The sequence below is a fragment of the Mangifera indica genome, unplaced genomic scaffold, assembly GCF_011075055.1.
Source record: "Mangifera indica cultivar Alphonso unplaced genomic scaffold, CATAS_Mindica_2.1 Un_0002, whole genome shotgun sequence".
Classification (NCBI taxonomy): Eukaryota; Viridiplantae; Streptophyta; class Magnoliopsida; order Sapindales; family Anacardiaceae; genus Mangifera; species Mangifera indica.
Genome location: NW_025401094.1, coordinates 690,810 through 714,302, shown reverse-complemented (window position 1 = coordinate 714,302; position 23,493 = coordinate 690,810). Strand labels below are relative to the sequence as shown.

At 35.9% G+C, this 23,493-nt stretch overlaps 1 protein-coding gene and 1 non-coding gene across 2 annotated transcripts; one reads left to right on the top strand and one right to left on the bottom strand.

Annotated features, from left to right (window-relative positions):
• Positions 1 to 14,420: 14,420 nt before the first annotated feature.
• LOC123205264 lies at positions 14,421 to 14,527 on the top strand. The gene has a single exon (XR_006499828.1). It is a non-coding gene; the product is annotated as a small nucleolar RNA R71 (small nucleolar RNA).
• A 1,935-nt stretch (positions 14,528 to 16,462) lies between these two features.
• On the bottom strand, positions 16,463 to 20,122 carry LOC123205232 (probable disease resistance protein At1g61190). Its single transcript, XM_044622154.1, has 3 exons — positions 18,975 to 20,122; positions 18,086 to 18,685; positions 16,463 to 16,592 (listed from the first exon to the last, which is right to left on the bottom strand). Exons 1-3 carry the CDS (start codon positions 20,120 to 20,122, stop codon positions 16,463 to 16,465), a joined length of 1,878 nt encoding a protein of 625 aa, XP_044478089.1.
• Positions 20,123 to 23,493: the final 3,371 nt, after the last annotated feature.

Sequence of the window (23,493 nt, the reverse complement as noted above, 5' to 3'; positions counted from 1 at the left end):
TGCTGATTCAGGACAATCAGATAATGATTTCAGATCCAGCATGTGAGCAATTTCTCTTTGAATATTCATGATATTTGGGGTTTGGGACACAACCACCATAACTATTGAATCAAACAACTTTTGCTCTTTGGCTAGTATGCCGACTTGTTTCACTAGTGTGGTCTTACCCACACCCCCCAACCCATATTCCAATTATGCTGACCTTGTCATCTTTCAAGGCCTCCATAATTTCATTCTTGATTGATTCTCTGGATTTGAAAATTCCAGAAAATCCCACAGTTGGAGAGATAATGCCCACGGAGGAGGAGCAGGCTGAGATAGAGTTTGGAATTTTCCATCTTCTTGGAGCTGAGTGATCTTGGCTATCTTCTGCTTTGCCTGCTTGCTGAACCGATAGAACAATCTGAGATTGATGCACCACCCTCTGAAGCACATCTTGTTCGCATTGCCTTCATCTTCCAATAACGTTTCTGCTTCTGCAAAGACATTATCAACCTCTGATATCCAGCTTTGGACATTAGGTAAGATAATTTCTCTGTTTCTTGCACCAGCATCAATCATAACTTGTATGCTGTCTCTGGTAGCCTTGAGTTCGTGAGCTTTCTTTTGTAATGCTTTGATGCTGTCATTGTAGTTGAGCAGGTAACCAATCTGACGGCCTGCTGCATCAAACAAACGGTTGAAAATAATCTCAGAAATGGAACTCACAGGTGCAGTAACAATTTCCATGATGTAAATTTTTGAGTGTTTCTGATTGTTGAGAGATTGAGGATGAATAATGATGGATAGAATGTAGAAAAGAGAGTAGAATGGTGTGTAATTCTTATCTTATAATGCTTCCATCCTTTTCCTTCTGTTTCAACGCTTCTTGGTTCCATTCTTTTCAGAGTTGTTTAAGAATCTTTTCAACCATTCTACAAAACAGAGGAAAACAGAGCACTTTTCAACAACTTCCCAAGTTCGTTTTGGTATTTTGGATTTCATATATACTTTGCCTGCCTCTTAAGGCTTCTTTGATTCCATGAACCTTGCAAGTCATCTTTGGTTTCATCTTTGCCTTTTCTCTCTACTCAAGGCTACTTGCTTCATATTCTTTTCTTTTATAAAGAATTTACGTATGCAGATTCTTATACTATTTCTACCTTAAAATGAGTTAGCATATTGTTGATTATTACTTAAAAAAAGTTATTAAAATGTAAAGACAATTCAGATTGTTTCAGTCAAAGGGAAACTAACAGAAACCAGGTATCCATTGACATCTCACATCATCCAATCCAGCATGATCGTGCTAAATCCTGAAACAAAAATATTGCGGCTTCCTTTTGTTAAATCTGAAGATCAACTAGTTGATCTACTTACAAAGGCTGTTCTAGTAAGATCTTTCATGGCTCACTTGACAAGTTGGGAATTATGGGTATCTATGCACCAATTTGAGGGAGAGTGTTAGCGTATGCGATCCTCCAAATCATTTTAATTGATGGTAGGAATATTTGATTTGCTAATTTTTGTATTTATATCACTACACACAGTAGCTCAGACTGAACTTAAATAACTGATTTCTTCCTGTTGTACCAAGATTTATTCTAATTAGAGCTTGACAAATTAGGAAATTGTCAGTTGTAAATTAAATGAATAGTTTGTTCTATGCCTATATTTGGAATGTAAATTCAATAGAAAAAATTAATTTTCCTTATATAAATACGTTATCACTTGCTTGTAATACAAGTAAGACTCACACATAAATAAACTCATACATAATAAACAACAAAAATTTATTTCACTACTCATGATGGAGTTGGGGTTGAGTGGAAGTATGTGCTCAATTCTCTTTGTATTTCTGTTTGTGGATTTGTCTTCTTCAGCTTTCAGTGCAGACAATACATCAAGGCCTATCATTTGAGTTTACATTAATTTGTTTTTGGGTGATTTTATGTGGTAGTGATTGAATCTGATATCCAGCTTTGGATATTAGGTAAGATAATTTCTCTGTTTCTTGCAGCAGCATCAATTATAACTTGTATACTGTCTCTGGTAGCCTTGAGTTTCTGAGCTTCCCTTCGTAATGCTTCGATGTTGTCATTGTAGTTGAGCGGGTAACCAATCTGACAGCCTGCTGCATCAAACAAACGGTTGAAAATAATCTCAGAAATGGAACTCACAGGTGCAGTAACAATTTCCATGATGTAAATTTTGAGTGTTTCTGATTGTTGAGAGATTGAGGATGAATAATGATGGATAGAATGTAGAAAAGAGAAGGGAATGGTGTGTAATTCCTATCTTATAATGCTTCCATCCTTTTCCTTCTGTCGCAAGGCTTCTTGGTTCCATTCTTTTCAGAGTTGTTTAAGAATCTTTTCAACCATTCTACAAAACAGAGGAAAACAGAGCACTTTTCAACAATTTCCCAAGTTCCTTTTGGTATTTTGGATTTCATATATACTTTGCCTGCCTCTCAATGCAATTCATTCTTTGGTTCCATCTTTGCCTTTTCTCTCTACTCAAGGCTACTTGCTTCGTATTCTTTTCTTTTATAAAGAATTTATGTATGCAGATTCTTATATTATTTCTACCTTTAAAGAGCTTAAAATGAGTTAGCATATGCTTAATTATTACTTAAAATGAGTTATTAAAATGTAAATATAATTCAGATTGTTCAGTTGTTGTATCTTAATATTTTTAATATTTGAAAATGTGTTTGATATAATATTTAAAAATATATTCTTTTCCTCATAAGAAAATTAAGAATCTGTTGTAACACAAAGGAGAAGAATTACGACATCAAACAATTGAAGGACAAACGAGAAAGACACTAAAGTAGAAAAGATTTCATATAGACTTTGCCTTGGGACTCAAGGCTTCTTTGCTTCCATTATCATTGAAACATTATTCTTTCCTTTCATTCTTTGCTCTAATTCCAGCAGCTTTTGCTCTCAACTCAAGCTTTATAATCTTTTCTTATATATTCTTTGAAGTATTAACAACTCGTGGCGATCTTATATATATTTTTTTGAAGCACTTAAATTGATATGGAGAAAGGCAGAGCTATATATACAAGGCATGTAAAAATGTTCAAAATTTATTTAGAAATATACTAACAAAATCCATGAAGGGTTTAGTTTCAGTTAATTTCCACTCCTTTGATTTCTGCTAAATTTCATTCCTGCGTTTGTGTTTCATAAGAAGAAAAGCAACTACTTGGAATGTTGTTCACTTTTCCTAGATTTACTTTTTTTTTCTTCCTTTTATGCATGATGATCTTTGCCTTCACTTTGCTTCTGAAGAGTATGGCTCCCTGTTAGCATCTGGGATACAATCACTTTTAGTCTAGTTTATTTTGCATTTTGCTCGCAAATGCACGAGATGTCAAAGTAATACTTAAGTTTATTTCACAATCTAGGTTAGCTAGGGAATCTGACCTATATTAAGAGTGTATTAACTAATGCGATTAAAATACCACTACTACTATTGAGCTACTAAACTAATGAAACTCAGTAGGTTCACGTAGACTATCGAAAGGTAGAAATTAGACATAAAACATAATTCATCCATTATATAAAACATGTGCATTTGAGAAATTAGATACAACAGTCGCTGAAGGTTAGGCTTCTAGCATCTGCCAGACCCAGATCCTTCATGAAGAAAGATATGCATTTGAGAGCAGGTGCACGTCGCCAGTTTTGAATGCTGGACTCAAGAGTTGTCAATCTCTTTTAAGTGTTTATGTGTACCCACTCACAAAGCTGCAATTGTAAATACAGCAATTAATTTAACTCTTTAGATAGCCATTTTAGTGCTCATATTGACATACGAAATTTGCTATTTTTGTAACTAGTCATGTACCTGGCTGGAACCGCCAGAAGACAATTGGGACACCTTTCTAGCCAAGCTCAATGAGAACTTCATCAGTGTAAGAGTTCAGCCATTGTACCAACCCTACTCGGCTCTAACAAAACAGAAGAAGGGGACATAAATGAAAATTCCAGGGACTTAACCAACGAAACTTTAACCTAGTGACGAGGGTAGAGAATCTAAGATCAAGGCAGTCAATAGACGGCAGCTGTGACAGTGTTCCTAATTATGGGAAGACGAGAAAGGTGGAAGCTAATAACTTTTGAAATTGGGTTTTACAGTCAAACTTGGTATGCCAGAGTATGATCGTTGTCAGCTCCTGGGCTTTTCAGGTTCTATAGGCAATAACGAATATCGTGACCTCCTAAGGCTCTGAGAATTTAATCAACTCTTTCTGAAGCAAGTCAGCCATAGACTTGAATTACCGGATCTGCAAATAAATTAAACAAAAATGGCTGACCATCGTGTCATGTCTCTGGTCCTCCAGGGTTCAGAAGTAACGTTCCAACCTTATCTTCAGTGGCATGTGAATGGGATTGATATCAAGCAATTCCATGCTCATCTCAAGCTACAATTCCATGATCTGTTTTCCACTGAAGAATAAAAAATGTATTTTACATCCAATTACTGTTCAAATAGTATAAATATTTAAAACACTCAAGGCCTTTGCTACACTGATCCTGGTTTATGCAGATAGCTTCTTCACTTTTTGTATCATCCCATGCTCAAAATACTACTTTTGAATAAAGCCAAAACTAATAATGCCATGGAAAGGAAAACTATCACACTATCCCAAGACAGTGGCATCATCATGAATTCTCAAACGAGATCTCACAAATTTATTGTCTTCGTCATCAGAGATGTTCCTTGAGGAAGACATAGCGGTTGCCGAAGGTAAGGCTGCTAGTATTGTGCTACGTGCTGTCGTTGACACCCAAATTAAATCCTAAATTCCTGTAACAAAAATGTAGTAAAGGAAAGTAGGGATCAATCCCTCGAAGAGCTTTGATTAGTATATCGTCACAAATAAATCGAAACAAATAAATAAAAAGGGGGGTTTCGAAGTGAATGCAAATTATAATGAAAAACAATAATTAAAAATTTAGTAAAATAATCTAAAAGGAATAAATTGATTTAACAAACCTTGGTCTTCGGTCACATCCACCATTAGAACTACGATTGATCATCGAAACAAAATATCAAATTAATTATTCAAATATTCGTTGTGGTATTAAATTTACCTGTCCTTCCTTACGATTAGTTAACCAAAAACATGTATTCCAATTAACCCTTATTGATTAACAATTCGGATACGATCTCGAATTTAATTAAACAATAGCATTACGAATTAGAAAGACCAACGAAGCAAGACAACACAAACGTACGACGTTGCATTTAATCCAGTTGATTATTTTCCTAGGATTATAGCTTCTGACGCAGTAAACGATAACCCTAGTTGCCACTTCAATTAGATGGATTGAACAATTACGGATTCAGCACCTAAACTAGCCGTAGATTATATTAATTGATAAACTAATCGCGCGCCTTAGAAATCAACCAACACAATCATAAACAAATAATTCAGAAAGATAATCAATACTCGAATAATTAAAAGATGCATTAAAGAACAAAAATAAATCTCACAATCATTGTAGTTCCATGGTTTCAGATCCCTTCAACCAAGATAAACTATTCAGCCACTGTAAACCATATTTTGCTCTATAATTCTTTAATTACAATGGTTCCTAATCTCAAATGAAAGTAAGAGTATATATATTGTCTTCCTACTAAAAATCTGGAAATTAAACTAATCTCCTAATCCAATCAAGCAAAGTGATACATATCTTCCCAAAAAGAAAGGAAAAGATATGTATCTTTAATATATATCCTTCTTCCTACAATCTCCTTCCTTATCTAGTTCAATTAATCCTCTTTTCCAGCTGGTGATTATCCTTTTCCTAGAAAGCAAATCTTCATATTTTCTGGACTCTTGCAGCTGATCTGGACGTTCAGATCTGCTTTTCGGATTCTGCTCTCATCTTTCACGTGCCCACGCCTAGTCTGCATTACGAAATTTCCAGTTTAATATATCTGCTCCAGTTTTTCCTCTTTTTGGCCCTATTTATTCTAAAATTGCTCAAAGCTTCCTAAAAGCAAAAAGATAAGTAATTCTATTAGATTGCATCAAATTTCCACACAACACAAGGAAATTATAAATCAAAATAGTAACAATTAATGGCCTTATCAAATTCCCCCACACTTATCTTTTGCTCGTCCTCGAGTAAAACAAAAACAAAACAAAACAAACTCAAAAAGGTTCCATCAATCTCTTTTCTCACGATACCAAAAAGTGTGCATACCTTAAAATTCAAACCAACCAAGATTCAAGCATCAACACACATCATTATCAAACTTTACAAGGAAAATATGCACAAAGACAAATCAAGATAATCGCATTCTAAAGCATGTATAAAGCTTCGGTGAATCATCCTCACGGTTATCACTCATATCACTCATGTGTTTAATGGTTCGGTGTTTCGCTCAAATTCTTCCAATGCAAACATTCTACCATAAGCTTGCTCATGCACCAAATCTCCACCACTTAGATTATATACATGTATAAATCAAAAGGACTTTATTTTAGGTTGTAATGGGGCTTTGGGTAAAGGTGAGGATTAATGGATACAAAAGGTTAAAACCATTAATATTAACAAAACATTTAAAAATATAAGGGGAACAAAAATGTAAAGCTAAAGCCACCACATTCACTATATTTCTTTGCTAATTGCTATTATCTTTTTCTTCTCTCTTTTTCAATTTCCTTTTTTTTTTCTTTTCTGTCTTTTTTTTCTTTTTTCTTTTTCTTTTTCTTTTTTTTCTTTTTTTTTCTTTTCTGTTACATCATTTTTTCTTTTCTTTCTTTCTTTTTTTTTTTTTTTTGAATAACTAAGAGAATTGGGTAGCAAAGATAACAACATAAGACAATCTCAATAGCACTCTTCATGCCAACTTCTTTTCATCATCTCTTCTTATTGCATTTAAATCCCCTTTTTCCCCACACTTAAAATTCTTCAAGATAGCAAATTCACCCAGCAACAAATTTTTAGTTTAAATGCCTTGCTAATTTTCATGGTTGGTTGAGGACTTTTACTTGAAGGCTTGGGTTTGTAATATGGTTTTAGCACAAAGAATCAAGGGTTTTGTAAGGCTTAAGGGGCTAACTAGGGAAATTTAACATAGGTTGGCTTTTTAAGCTAAAGGGTTTAAACAAGAATGCCTTTATCATTTTTATGCATGCATATTTCAATGTGGTCTCGAAACGGTTTAAAGCAAGTTCTAGAGATATATTCACACGGAAGAATATCACTCATCAAAGAAAACATAGATTGATATGAATGTTTCAATCTTTTTCGGCTCAAAACTCACGGGTTAATTAAATTCACCTTAACTTCAAACAAACTCGAGCACTCAATTATCAAAATTTGTTTAAATGCATACCCCTAATTAGTCTAACAAATCAGTGTATAATACTCTCCTATTGAATCGGCTAAATTTCAAGGCATGCATACAAATTAATGCATTCAAAGTGAGATTAATGGACTGTTTAGCTGACTAAAAACAGAGAGGGATACACTAGCTGCCATAAAAATCAAACTTTATCCAGCAAGTTGCAGCAACATAGACAAAACATAAAAGTAGAACAAAGAAGACTATAGCAGAGAAGGACAGAACACGTAAACAAAACAGAGCAGAAAAAAAAAAACTAAATAAAATAAAACTGAAGGACAGAATAGTACCAACAGAAAAATAAACCGCAGAAAAATAAAACACAAATAAACCCTCCCCCACACTTAAATCAAACATTGGCCTCAATGTTTAAACAAAACAGAATAATAATAAAAACTGAAATTTAAAAGAAAAAGGAAAGGGAAACTTCTCTGGTTTTGTGGAAAAGGAGGAACAGGTCGAATTATGGAGATGGTGAAGATGGCGGCGTGAATCCTTGCGAATTGAAAAAGGCTAGCAGATTACGCTCCATACGGTCTAATTTTTGTTCACATCTCTGCAGTTGGGTCCCTATACTGTCGAATGAATGAGCAGAGGAGGATGATGGAAGATCTGCTTGTGGTTGGGTATTGTTGGGAGCTGCTTCTGCTTGCGTTCTGTGGTACCTATTTGGCCTGGAATGAGGCGGTGTTGCTGGTCCAGGTTACAGGAAGCTGAAACTACCATCTGCTTGTTGTCTTACAATCCCCATCCTATCTAAACAAGTTATATCCAATGGTTCTACCTCACAAGCAGTATGCATGTTATGATTAGAAATATCTAATAAACTCAAGTTAACGGCTAATTGAGTAATATATGAACCAAGGATTAAAGGTTTATTCTTTTTCTGGACCACTGACTGGAATTGGGTGAGTAACCAAAAGCCTAAATTAACCTGAATGTTATGCTCCAGACACCATAAAAAATAAAACTCAACTTTGGAAATGGTACCTGCACTATCCCTCCTTCCAGAAAAATTAAAAGCTAAGAATCGTTGTAAATATTTGAACACAGGGCTTTTTAAATACGAACTCTTAGAAGCACTAGGATTATAAGGAGCAACATCAACTGACCATTCATGCCATAATTCATTAGGATTAAAATCAGGATTGTAATCACATTGGGATTGTACGTAGCGCTCACTCTTTTCATCCTCTTTTTTCAAAAACCCCAAAGCAATGTTAAATTCAGAAATTGAACATGAACATTCTTTCCCCATTAGCCTAAACTCAACTATCCCCTTGGTAAACAAATCAAATTCCTCAGCAACATTAAACTGAAATGTTGTATAAAATTCACGGGTGAGCTCAATAAACGCAGGGCAGTCCACATATACATAATTTTGCCAATTCAATCTATTCACTAGCTCATCAATTTCATTACGAATTCCTAATTGATCAAGAGTGTGAGTGTGAATATACTTACATGGGTAGATTTTCCGCTCACACATAGACCCATACCGTTGTTGGTCTTGTGCATCTATGAATGTATTGAAACCGCCTAATTTGAGTTGTAGGCTGCTGGAGATTTCCAATTGCTTCCCTTTTTGAGTGCGCGAACGTGGACCCGAGCGGACGGAAGCCGTGGTGGTTGGTTGTGGCTGAGGTGACGGTGAAGGGAATGATGGTGGAGGAGTTACATTCGTCAGAGACGGTGTGGACTGTGGCGTGCTATTACTCAGTGAATCGTCGGAATCGGACAACAGCTCTGGTGTGGATGGTCTCCGATGGCCGGATTTGGCTGCTCGATGACGCTGTGAACGGGTTCGGACCATGATGTTTCAGAATGGAGGAAAGGGGGCTGCTAGGGTTTCGTTTTAGGTGGAGAGAAATTTTTGAGGCATATGTTTGTCGATTATGTCTCTGGAAGCAATTAACCCAGCCCTTTTAATCACACAAATTCATATTGCCCCCTTGGTTTCAAGCAAATATCAAAGCCAAAAGTTGGACTTTTGACAGAAATACATAACCCAGCTCCAGATTACCAAAGTACAGATTCCTCCCCTCGTGAATAGTTACAGAAGGCTAATTGAGACTGGCAGGAGGAAGAAGACGATTGAACAGTAACCTGAAAATAAATTAAAATCAACCCAATAAAAAAATCATAAAATAATTGCTAATTAACTATCTAAACATCCTAAAACCGAAATTTAAAACGAAAAATTGAACACATAAACCGAAATTAAAGCAATTGTTGAGAAAATTAAAATTGAAACATTAATCAAAATTAAGCTTGGGTTGCCTCCCAAGTAGCGCCTTTGTTTATAGTCGTCGGCTCGACGTAATGCCCTCATCTATTCATCCATGTACATGGGGTCTTTCAGCTCCACTTCTCCGATGTTTTCAGTCGGCACTCCTTCGTAAAACATTTTGAGTCTGTGGCCATTAACTTTAAATACTTTTGATGTCGTTAAGCTCTGAATCTCCACTGCACCATGAGGAAAAACGTTAGTAACAACGAACGGCCCAATCCAACGAGAACGTAATTTACCTGGAAATAATCGAAGTCTTGAATGATAAAGGAGAACTTTTTGGCCAAGTGAAAATTCCTTTCTGGAAATCATTTTGTCATGGAAAGCTTTTGTTTTCTCCTTGTAGATTCTAGCATTCTCGTACGCGTCATTGCGAATTTCTTCTAATTCTTGCAGCTGTAATTTCCTATGTTCGCCACTCTCATCCAACTTCATATTGCAATGCTTGACAGCCTAATATGCTCTGTGTTCTAATTCAACTGGAAGATGACAGGCCTTACCGAATATTAACCTATACGGCGACATCCCAATTGGCGTTTTGTACGCTGTTCTGTATGCCCACAACGCATCTTCCAATCGCAAAGTCCAATCCTTTCTTGTCGGACCAACTGTTTTCTCTATGATTGATTTAATTTCTCGATTCGAAACCTCAGCTTGTCCGCTGGTTTGTGGATGGTATGTCGTGGCAATCTTGTGTGTTACACCATATTTTTTTAGCAGCGCCTCTATTGTTCAGTTGCAAAAATGTTTCCCTTGATCGCTAATTAGAGCCTTCGGAATGTCGAACCTGCTGAATATGTTAGATTTAAGGAAACCTGAAACAACTTTAGAGTCATCAGTTCGGGTAGCTTTCGCTTCTACCCATTTCGAGACATAATCAACTGCCAATAAAATATAGACGTAACCAAACGAAGATGGAAAAGGCCCCATGAAATCAATACCCCAAACATCAAAAATTTCGCAAACTAAAATAGGAGTTTGAGGCATTTCATTTTTCTGCGAAATATTACCTGTTTTCTGACAGCGTTCACAAGATTTACAAAATAAGTACGTGTCTCGAAATAAAGTTGGCCAGAAAAATCCACAATCCAGAATTTTTCTTGCTGTCCGTTTTGCTCCAAAATGGCCTCTACAAGCATACGAATGGCATAAGGTAATGATAGAAGAAATTTCAGTTTCAGGTACGCACCTTCTAATAATTTGATCAGCGCAACGTTTCCATAGATATGGATCGTCCCATACGTGATACTTTGCATCATTTTTCAGTTTATCTCTTTGAGCCTTAGATAAATCAGTTGACAGTGTGTTAGTAACTAAATAATTCACCATGTGTGCGTACCAGGGCAGCCTACAGCTCGCTGAAAATAATTGCTCATCAGGAAATTGCTCATGCAGATCCTGCTCTGTTTTAACATGAACCAGACGGCTTAAATGGTCAGCAACACGATTTTCTTGTCCAGCTTTATCCTTGATCTCCAGGTCAAATTCACTCAGCAGCAGAACCCATCTTATAAGCCTTGGCTTTGCCTCTTTCTTCGTAATCAAGTACCTAAGAGCTGCATGATCAGAGTAAATAACCACTTTAGTACCCAATAAATAAGAACGGAATTTTTCTAATGCAAAAACAACAGCCAAGAGTTCTTTTTCAGTGGTCGAATAATTTTTTTGTGCATCATTTAAGGTCATTGATGCATAATATATGGCATGTGGCACCCTTCCAACTCGCTGCCCCAACACGGCTCCTACGGCGTAATCACTGGCACACACATTATTTCAAACGGGAGACTTCAATCTGGTGGCTGGATTATTGGTGCAGAAGTCAGCAGCTGCTTCAACTTGTCAAATGCCTTTTCACAGCTTTCATCAAACTCAAAAGTCACCTCTTTCTGCAGCAGCTTACATAATGGCAATGCAATACGTGAAAATTCTTTAATAAAACGTCGGTAAAAACCTGCATGGCCAAGAAAAGAACGAACTTCCCGCACACTAGCGGGGTAAGGTAAGGACTGAATAATATCAACTTTAGCCTTATCTACCTCAATACCCCTGGCTGAAACTACATGCCCCAAAACTATACCTTGCTCAACCATAAAATGACATTTTTCAAAATTTAAAACAAGGTTAGTTTCAATGCATCTTTGTAACACAAGTGTGAGATTCTGCAAACAATTATCAAATGAGTCTCCGTGAACAGTAAAATCGTCCATAAAAATTTCGATAATGTGCTCAACATAATCTGAAAATATACTTACCATACATCTTTGAAAAGTAGCCGGCGCATTACAAGCTCCAAATGGCATTCGTCAATATGCAAAAGTTTCAAATGGACATGTAAAAGTTGTCTTCTCTTGATCTTCGGGAGTAATTGCAATATGAAAATATCCTGAAAAACCATCTAGAAAACTATAATAAGCTCGGCCAGCCAACCTTTCCAACATTTGATCAATAAATGGTAACGGAAAGTGATCTTTACGGGTTACCGAATTTAATTTCCTATAATCTATACAGACCCGCCACCCATTCTGAACTCGAGTAGGCACCAATTAATCATTCTGATTTTTCACCACTGTGATGTCGGTCTTCTTCGGAACGACTTGAACAGGGCTGACCCATTCGCTGTCTGAAATAGGATAAATTACTCCGACTTGAAGCAACTTCAAAATTTCCTTCTTTACCACTTCCATCATTGGTGGATTCAGCCTCCTTTGTGGCTGTCGAATTGGTTTAGCTCCTTCTTCAAGATGAATTCGATGCATGCACGTAGAGGGACTGATTCCTTTTATGTCGGCAATGGTCCATCCTATGGCTGTTTTATGCTTCTTCAGAATCTGTACCAATTTTTCCTCTTGCTGCTTAATCAACTTGCTGGAAATAATCACTGGTAAGGTCTCCCCATCTCCAAGGTACACATATTTTAGGTGATTTGGAAGAGGTTTCAGCTCCAGCTCTGGTGCCTGCAAAACAGAAGGTATCAATTTTTCGTTAGGTACTGGCAGCTCAATATAAGATAAATTATCTGTATTTTCCAGCTCTCTGCACTCATTCAGCCACTGTATTCTGCACATCTGGAATTAATTTAGGTTCATCTCTTTCTTCCAAAATATTTTCCTGGTTAGCTGCTTCCAACTCATCTTCATCATCAAAAATTTCTTGCGTTAAAGAATCAATTAAATCCACTGAATACACAGGCAAATCCATATCAGGATATTTCATAACATCATAAATATTAAATTGGACAGCTTCACCATCAAACTCCATGGTCAGTGTGCCTTTATGAACATCAATTTTCGTTTTAGCTGTTTTCAGAAAAGGTCTTCCTAGCAAAATAGGTGCAGATTTGTCATTATTTTCCATGTCAAGAACATAAAAGTCAGCTGGAAAAATTAATTTATCATTAACCTGAACAAGAACATCTTCAATTAATCCTTTCGGATATGTATTCGATCTATCGGCCAACTGAATAACTACACCAGTTTGTTCTAAAGGACCCAGATTAAGAGCAGAATAAATGGAATATGGCATTACATTAATAGATGCTCCTAAATCTAACATGGCTTTTTCAATTTTTGTTCCTCCTATGGTGCAAGGGATGCAAAACATACATGGATCTTTGCATTTTTCAGGAAGACTCTTTCGAATTATGGCTGAAACATTTTCTCCTACCTTTATTTTTTCATACCTTTTGAGTTTTTGCTTTCTTTTCAATGTACACAGCTCTTTCAAAAATTTAGCATAGCGAGACACTTGTTTTATTGCATCAAACAGTGGGATATTGACTTCACACTTTCGAAAGGTCTCATATAAATCCGCATTGCTTTCGCACTTCAGTTTTAAAGCTTCAGGAAAAGGAGGAATAGGTTTGTATTCGCTGAAAGGAGGATATTTACCTATCGCTACCTTTTCGGAAGGATTCTTTTCTACTACCGTTTCCTCTCTGTTTTCCGCTTTTTGTGTTGGTACAGGTGGTACAGGTGGTTATTTAATTGGCATCTCCAACTCTTTTCCACTTCTCAGCACTATGGCGCTAGCATTCTCCTTTGGGTTCACCATAGTTTGTGACGGTAGTTTACTTGAATTTTGTGCTTCCAGCCTACTGATTGCAGTAGCCATCTGACTCATTTGATTCTCCAAATTTTGAATACTTGTTCTTGTTTCCTGCTGAAATTTCACAGTGTTAGTAGCCATAGTTTTAACAATATCCTCAAGAGATGTACCTGAACCAGAATTTTGGGTTGGTTGCTGTTGTCTAGGAACATAGGGCTGCTGATACGGCTGAAAATTATTTGAAGGCTGATTCGTATTTGCATTCCCATAACGAAAATTAGGATGATCTCTCCAACCGGAGTTGTAAGTATTTGAATAGGGATTATAATTATGATTTCGCTGCTGCTGTCCTAAAAATCTGCCCACTGCATTAGCATGTTCAGAGCAGTCCTCCTGAAGTGTTGGGCACATATCAGTTAGATGTCCTCCTACCGAACAAATTCCGCAAACTTTCGCTACCTCTGTTTTTCCTACAGCCATTTGACGTACAAGAGTAGTTAGATCATCAAGTCGACTTTCAAGAGAAAATATATTTACCTCATTGACGCGTCGAGACGAATGGTCTAATCTATTTCCAAATTGTTGTGAATTTGACGCCATATTTGTAATTAAATTCCGGGCTGCTTCAGGTGTTTTGTCAGCCAATGCTCCACCACTTGCTGCATCAATCATATTTCTCTCATTTGATAGAAGTCCTTCATAAAAATATTGAATAAGCAGCTGGTCACTAATTTGGTGATGTGGACAGCTCGCATAGAGTTTTTTAAAGCGCTCCCAATATTCGTATAAAGACTCTCCACTTTGCTGCCTAATGCCACAGATTTCTTTCCTTATGCTGGCTGCTCTTGATGCTGGAAAAAATTTCTGCAGAAATAATCTTTTCATCTCATGCCAAGTAGTGATACTTCCAGCAGGTAGATAATACAACCAATCTTGTGCATCATCTTTCAAAGAAAACGGAAAAGCCCTCATCTTGATTTGTTCTTCGGTTACTCCATTCGGTTTCATTCCGGTGCACACCACATGAAATTCCTTTAAATGTTTATGAGGATCTTCACCTGCAGAGCCACGAAAAATAGGTAAAAGATGAATTAGTCCAGATTTTAATTCAAAGGTAGTATTAACATCTAAATTCGGAAAAGTAATGCAGTGTGGTTGTTGATTTAAATTTGGAGCAGCAAGCTCTCGTAAAGTCTGATTTTCAGCCATGTTTTCCTCTGTTTCGTAAGTAGATTTGTGTGCTTGCAGTCTCCTTTTCGCTTCTTTTCTCAGCCCTTTTGCAGTCTTTTCAATTTCTGGATCAAACTGTAAACTAGCTTGTTTCAAAGATCGCGTAACGAACATACAAATTAAAAACTCCCCGGCAACGGCGCCAAAATTTGGTACGTGCTGTCGTTGACACCCAAATTAAATCCTAAATTCCTGTAACAAAAATGTAGTAAAGGAAAGTAGGGATCGATCCCTCGAAGAGCTTTGATTAGTATATCGTCACAAATAAATCGAAACAAATAAATAAAAAGGGGGGTTTCGAAGTGAATGCAAATTATAATGAAAAACAATAATTAAAAATTTAGTAAAATAATCTAAAAGGAATAAATTGATTTAACAAACCTTGGTCTTCGGTCACATCCACCATTAGAACTACGATTGATCATCGAAACAAAATATCAAATTAATTATTCAAATATTCGTTGTGGTATTAAATTTACCTGTCCTTCCTTACGATTAGTTAACCAAAAACATGTATTCCAATTAACCCTTATTGATTAACAATTCGGATACGATCTCGAATTTAATTAAACAATAGCATTACGAATTAGAAAGACCAACGAAGCAAGACAACACAAACGTACGACGTTGCATTTAATCCAGTTGATTATTTTCCTAGGATTATAGCTTCTAACGCAGTAAACGATAACCCTAGTTGCCACTTCAATTAGATGGATTGAACAATTACGGATTCAGCACCTAAACTAGCCGTAGATTATATTAATTGATAAACTAATCGCGCGCCTTAGAAATCAACCAACACAATCATAAACAAATAATTCAGAAAGATAATCAATACTCGAATAATTAAAAGATGCATTAAAGAACAAAAATAAATCTCACAATCATTGTAGTTCCATGGTTTCAGATCCCTTCAACCAAGATAAACTATTCAGCCACTGTAAACCATATTTTGCTCTATAATTCTTTAATTACAATGGTTCCTAATCTCAAATGAAAGTAAGAGTATATATATTGTCTTCCTACTAAAAATCTGGAAATTAAACTAATCTCCTAATCCAATCAAGCAAAGTGATACATATCTTCCCAAAAAGAAAGGAAAAGATATGTATCTTTAATATATATCCTTCTTCCTACAATCTCCTTCCTTATCTAGCTCAATTAATCATCTTTTCCAGCTGGTGATTATCCTTTTCCTAGGAAGCAAATCTTCATATTTTCTGGACTCTTGCAGCTGATCTGGACGTTTAGATCTGCTTTTCGGATTCTGCTCTCATCTTTCACGTGCCCACGCCTAGTCTGCATTACGAAATTTCCAGTTTAATATATCTGCTCCAGTTTTTCCTCTTTTTGGCCCTATTTATTCTAAAATTGCTCAAAACTTCCTAAAAGCAAAAAGATAAGTAATTCTATTAGATTGCATCAAATTTCCACACAACACAAGGAAATTATAAATCAAAATAGTAACAATTAATGGCCTTATCATATTGCATCTGCCAGATCCATGATGTAGGAAGACGTGCATTTGAGGGCGGGTACACATCACCAATTTTGAATGCCGGATACAAGAGCCAACTTCCTGTACACCATGGCAATCTCTTCTAGTGTTTCTATGTGCTCACTCACAAAGCTACAATTGTAAATACAACAATTGTTGTCTTCTAATTTCCTCCTGCAAAACAATTCGCATTTTTCCATAATTTATTATTTCTCTAACAATATAACCATATCTATTATCATGTCTAAATTATTAATTTTCAAATGCAATTTATTAAAATTATTTACGATTGTTTACAATTAACAATTAATTACTTCACATACCTGTTGTTCTTCGAACAATTGTTGGATTGTGGAGTTAAGTTTGCCCATCCATCATTCTTCGAAAGTGGAAATAAATGTCTCAACTTTGTTGAGCTTTGGTGTTAGTTGTTCTCCATAACCAAAGATCTTCATACTTGGACATTTACTGATATGAACTGACTCCAAAACTGGGAATTCGATTGAATGTGAACCTGAGCTAAAACAACCAAGGTTGTTTAGTCCTTCAAGGAACAAGTGAAACAAACCAGGAAACACAATCCTTTCTATTGATGATGATGATGCTTCCTCATTTGTGATTATTTCTTTCAGTGTTGAGCATCCAACTATTACAAGAGTCTCAAGCTTTATCAGACTTTTGACTATGGAGGGGGTGAATAGTTTTTTCAATTTAAAGCAATTAGATATATATATTGACCTTAAGTTTCCCAAACTTGATAAAGTTGTGGTAAGATCTTTCTTTGGTGGTATTAATTCCCCTTCTTCTTTCATTATGAAAATCTCCTCTAAACTGTAACAATATTGTACTGTCATATCTTCCAAACAGACAAGACTTTGCAATAAAGCTCGTGAAAACAACTTAATTAACTTCGGGCATTTATACAAATCAATCTCTTCAAGTTGCATAGGTTTCTGAATTGAGTGCCACCCATCCATATATGTGTCATATTTGCTAGATAATACAATTCTAGATTCTTTAATGACAAGAGCATCTTTGTTTCTCTGTCTACCACCTTAACCTCATTACAGTCAAATACACATACCACTGAATTACAGTGATCTACTCTCAAATATTCTAGATTTTGAAAGTTTTGTAACAAATTACTTGGAACAATATTCAACAACCTATTACACCAGCTAACAATTAAAAATTTGAGCTTATTGAAAGACTGGATTGAGGGTCCACCATGACATATTTCAACCAAGTTGGGATTGCTATCAATCCATAAAGACTCTAAGTTGTGGAAACTTGAATTTGATGAACATTCCAAAATATTTACAAGAAATGTTACCTCCAAATTAATCACTGCTAGACCTTTTAGTTCATTGAGTCTTCTATTTACTAGATCATGAAAGATGTTATCCAAACCTATAATAAATAGACACTTTGTTCTTTCAATTACCAAATTCTTCAGACAATCAAGTAATCCTGAAATCATAACCTCATTATTATTTGAGATCATCAATTTTCGTGAATACTCCCTTGAAAAAGACATAAAAAGTTCTTCAAAATTTATTAGAGCACCTATTATTATTGTAAAGCTTGTTAAGCTTTTGAATGGCACATCATTATCAACTAAGAAATTTAGGTTGGGGATAATAATTTGTAAACTAGTTATTCTAGACAAGAATTGTAACTCAGCAAGCTTCGCATTGCTTCTTGAATCTCCCCCATCTCCTTCTAAATCCCAAAGTCTAAAACTTTTCAAAACGTACAACTCCTCTAATTTACAAAGAGAGGATATGACACCAAGTGTTATTCGTGTCAACTTTTTACAATTATTCAAATCTAAAAGCCTCATATGAGTTAATTGCCTAAAAGATATGGGGATTTCCCTAACATTAGAACCATAAAGGCTAAGAATATCTAGTTTGCTAAGATCTCCAATTATAGATAAGTCACCCAATTTGCAACCATTAAGATACAAAGTTCTAAGGTTTACAAGAAAGGAAAGTGACTCAGGCAATGGCGATAATTGAGTTTCACTTAAATCTAGAACTCCAAGATTTTTCATGCCTTGAAAGAAATTGTTAGGGACAACCAATGTGGAATTTCGTTGTAGTAGTAACGATTGCAACATTGGGCATTCTATCGCATCTAGTACTTCTTTAATATCATTTAACATCAATGAGATACACATGAGATCTTTGAATGTATCTTTTTTTGGCCACTCTTTCAAACTAGTACCAGCATTTTCACTAAGAATGTATGGTTGTGTTTGGGCGCTATGATATGCGCAACATCATGAACTACATCATGCATTTTGACACATTTCTTATCATATTCTTGCCCAATAAATAGAAAAGAAGAGATAAGGTTACTTACAATGGCATGTGTTCTGACTCTAATATCCTCAATTGTCCCCAAGTCTTTGAACCATCACAATCCTGCTCCGTATCTCACTAAGACTTCAACAGGAATTACGAAATCTTCAGGAAATACAGAGCAAAATAAGAAGACAGATTTTGCCGCACTTTCGAGAAAATTGTAACTCAACTCCAAGGACAAAATTACACTTTCATGCATTCCTTCAATGTTTGTTGATGTTGAACTTTTAAGTTGTTGTAAGGCATCACGCCACTCATGCATTCCCTGTTCTTCAGTGCCCTGGCTACGGTCACGATTGCAATCGGCAGACCATCACATTCAGCAGTTACTTCTCTTGCTATTGAGCTTATAATAGAATTTTCAGCATCCATTCCAACAAGCTCCTTGAATAGCGACCATGACTCCTGTTTTGTCAAAGTTCCAACAGTAAATGTCTTGTCACAGCCCATTTGATCGCATACATTTTTCCTCCGAGAGGTAAGCACGATCTTACAACCTCCATGGTCCTTCCCAAAAGGAATGCCAATCTCCTCCAATTGAATTCTTCTCCAAATATCATCCAATATTATGAGGATTCGTTTTTCCCCCTTAATTCTCTCCCATAGAGAACTTGGACAATCAGATAATGATTTCAGATCCAGAATGTGTGCAATTTCTCTTTGAATATTCATGATATTTGGGGTTTGGGACACAACCACCATAACTATTGAATCAAACAACTTTTGCTCTTTGGCTAGTATGCCAACTTGTTTCACTAGTGTGGTCTTACCCACACCCCCCAACCCACATATTCCAACTATGCTGACCTTGTCATCCTTCAAGGCCTCCATAATTTCATTCTTGATTGATTCTCTGGATTTGAAAATTCCAGAAAATCCCACAGTTGGAGAGATAATGCCCGCAGGAGGAGGAGCAGGCTGAGATAGAGTTTGGAATTTTCCATGTTCTTGGAGCTGAGTGATCTTGGCTATCTTCTGCTTTGCCTGCTTGCTGAACCGGTAGAACAATCTGAGATTGATGCACCACCCTCTGAAGCACATCTTGTTCGCATTGCCTTCATCTTCCAATAACGTTTCTGCTTCTGCAAAGACATTGTCAACCTCTGATATCCAGCTTTGGACATTAGGTAAGATAATTTCTCTGTTTCTTGCAGCAGCATCAATTATAACTTGAATGCTGTCTCTGGTAGCCTTGAGTTCGTGAGCTTGCTTTTGTAATGCTTTGATGTTGTCATTGTAGTTGAGCAGGTAACCAATCTGACGGCCTGCTGCATCAAACAAACGGTTGAAAATAATCTCAGAAATGGAACTCACAGGTGCAGTAACAATTTCCATGATGTAAATTTTTGAGTGTTTCTGATTGTTGAGAGATTGAGGATGAATAATGATGGATAGAATGTAGAAAAGAGAAGAGAATGGTGTGTAATTCCTATCTTATAATGCTTCCATCCTTTTCCTTCTGTCTCAAGGCTTCTGGGTTCCATTCTTTTCAAAGTTGTTTAAGAATCTTTTCAACTATTCTACAAAACAGAGGAAAACAGAGCACTTTTCAACAATTTCCCAAGTTCCTTTTGGTATTTTGGATTTCATATATACTTTGCCTGCCTCTCAATGCAAGTCATTCTTTGGTTCCATCTTTGCCTTTTCTCTCTACTCAAGGCTACTTGCTTCATATTCTTTTCTTTTATAAAGAATTTATGTATGCAGATTCTTATATTATTTCTACCTTAAAAGAGCTTAAAATGAGTTAGCATATGCTTGATTATTACTTAAAAAAAGTTATTAAAATGTAAATACAATTCAGATTGTTCAGTTGTTGTATCTTCATGTTTTTAATATTTGAAAATGTGTTTGATATAATATTTAAAAAGATATTCTTTTCCTCATAAGAAAATTAAGAATCTGTTGTAACACAAAGGAGAAGAATTACAGCATCAAACAATTGAAGGACAAAAGAGAAAGGCACTAAAGTAGAAAAGATTTCATATGGACTCTGCCTTGGGACACAAGGCTTCTTTGCTTCCATTATAATTCTTTATATTCTTTTCTTCTATATTCTTTGAAGTATTAACAACTCGTGGGAATCTTATATTTTTTTTTCAAAGCACTTAAATTGATATGGAGAAAGGCAGAGCTATATATACTAGGCATGTAAAAATTTTCAAAATTTATTTAGAAATCTATGAAGGGTTTAGTTTCAGTTAATTTCCACTCTGATTTCTGCTAAATTTCATTCCTGCGTTTGTGTTTCATAAGAAGAAAAGGAAACTACTTGGAATGTTATTCACTTTTTCTAGATTTACCTTTTTTTTTCTTTTATGCATGATGATCTTCGCCTTCACTTTGCTCCAGAAGAGTATGGCTCCCAATTAACATCTGGGATGCAATCACTTTTTGTCTAGTTTATTTTGCAATTTGCTCGCAAGTGCTCAAGATGTCAAAGTAATACTTAAGTTTATTTCGCAATATAGGTTTGCTGGGGAATCCGACCTATATTAAGAGTGTATTAACTAATGCGATTAAAATAACACTACTACTATTTAGCTGCTAAACTAATGCAACTCAGATAGTGTTTAGATCAACCTCTAGATCAACAATATCTAAAGGTTAAGATTTCACCAACAATCCCAACTTGTAGTTGATTGAGTATACTCTCTCTAATTCATAATGTGTTGATGTTTGGTAATCCTATGTTACGCTAGTTCCTCTTCCAAGATTGATTAAGCATGTAAGCATTAAACAGACACCTACTCTCATAGTACTTGGTTAATACACACCCTTTTAACTTTGTGACACCAATGACTCCACAAGGACTTAATCTATCTCTAGAATTCAGTATCTAGGTTTAATGAATGTATGAACTAGTCTAGCACCTACCTCTCGATAGTCTACGTGAATTTACTAACATGCATAAAGTCAGGCCTTTGACTAGACATAAGACATAATGCTCTCATCCATTATATGAAACATCAACGGAATTTATTAATAAGAATATAAAAACTACAAGTTCAAGTGCATTGAAGGATCCCTCTCAATGCTGAAAATTGTAGAAATTAGCCACACATAATTCTTATAGACACCAACAACAATAATTAAAATTCCTAATAATATTTCAAGACTAAAATTAAGAAGATTCTCAATGATCGCTCATATCAGCTGCTCGAATTATCTCAAAATCGGGCTTTTGTGGTTTGCAGAAACTCAAGAAAACAGGAATGTAAGTCAGTTGTCAAAATTTCAGAAGAGTGAAGTCTTTCTCCTAAGTCTAAGCGATCCTTGGGAGTTTAAGGCGTGTAAGATTGTTGAACATATTCTTCAAATCATTTGAATAACCTAATGATAAAGGTAAGAAATTAAAGATCAAGAAAGTTGGTACACAATAACTAAGACATTGCTCATAATTTAGGATAAACCAGAAAGATGGAACCTAAAATAAACGAGCATATGACATGTCTCTCCTCTGGTAAGTGTTCATCAGCATGCCACCTTGCCACACTGAAATTGCCCACCCATTTGTGATATTGATAATGCATAATCATTGGTAGTGCAGCAAGGATTTTAATCGTTGTTATTTCTAGAAAAATCTAGTGAACCATGTTGGTCTGTATAATTAAAATTGCAGAAGTTTATTCTGCAGAAAATAAAAGTTGCGGAGAACAAAAATAGGCTACTAAGTGCATTTTATTAAAATGATTACACTACTTAAATAGATCAACTAAAAATAGAAAAGAACTAAAAATATGCAGCACATTAAGTCACTGATCCTCTTAACTTGCTGCTGCTGTTAACAAACACCTGAAAAATAGAACAAATTAACAGAAACAAATATGTGCAGCCTTGACTTAGTCCAAATCAAAATCGGCCACTTCAACAACTGTCAATAGCTACTGAGGCACAACACAAACACTCCTCCTTGCCTTAGTAGCTGCACACTCCAAGTTTCTTTCTCAGAGACTCAAATTTGCTTTCAGGAAGTGCCTTCGTAAAAATATCAGCAAGCTGATTTTCTGTCTTGCAGTACATCAAGCATACTTCTCCATTTTTCTGCACTTCTCTTAAAAAATACAACTTAATGTTGAAATGTTTAGTCTTCCCATGGAATACTGGATTATTGGAGATTGTGATGGCTGCCTGATTGTCAATAAACACCTTTGTGCTCTCCTTTTGCTCCATATGTAAGTCAGCTAAAACCTTCCTAAGCCATAAAGCTTGATTTACAACAGCTGTAGCAGCAATAAACTCTGCCTCAGTTGTTGATTGAGCAATAATCTTTTGCTTCTTGGAACACCAAGAGAACACACCTGAGCCAAAACTGAAACAGTACCCTGAGGTACTCTTCATGTCATCAATGGACCCTCCCCAATCACTATCAGAATAGCCATGAAAATGAAAATTTTGATCATAACAAAACTTAACTCCATAATCTAGAGTCCCTTTGACATATCTTAATACACACTTGGCTGCTTTGAGATGCACTTCACTTGCACAGTGCATAAATCTTGACAAGACACTCACAGTATACAAAATGTCAAGCCTATCAGAATTCAACAATCTTACCCGATTAACAATGTTGAGGAGCCTGTCAGCATACTCCTTGATTGTTTCTGACTCTTTCATCCTCTACATCTCAAATTCCCTGATCAAATTCATCACTCGCATCCCTTTGACTTTCTCATTGCCTTCATACTCTTTCTTGAGGAAGTCCC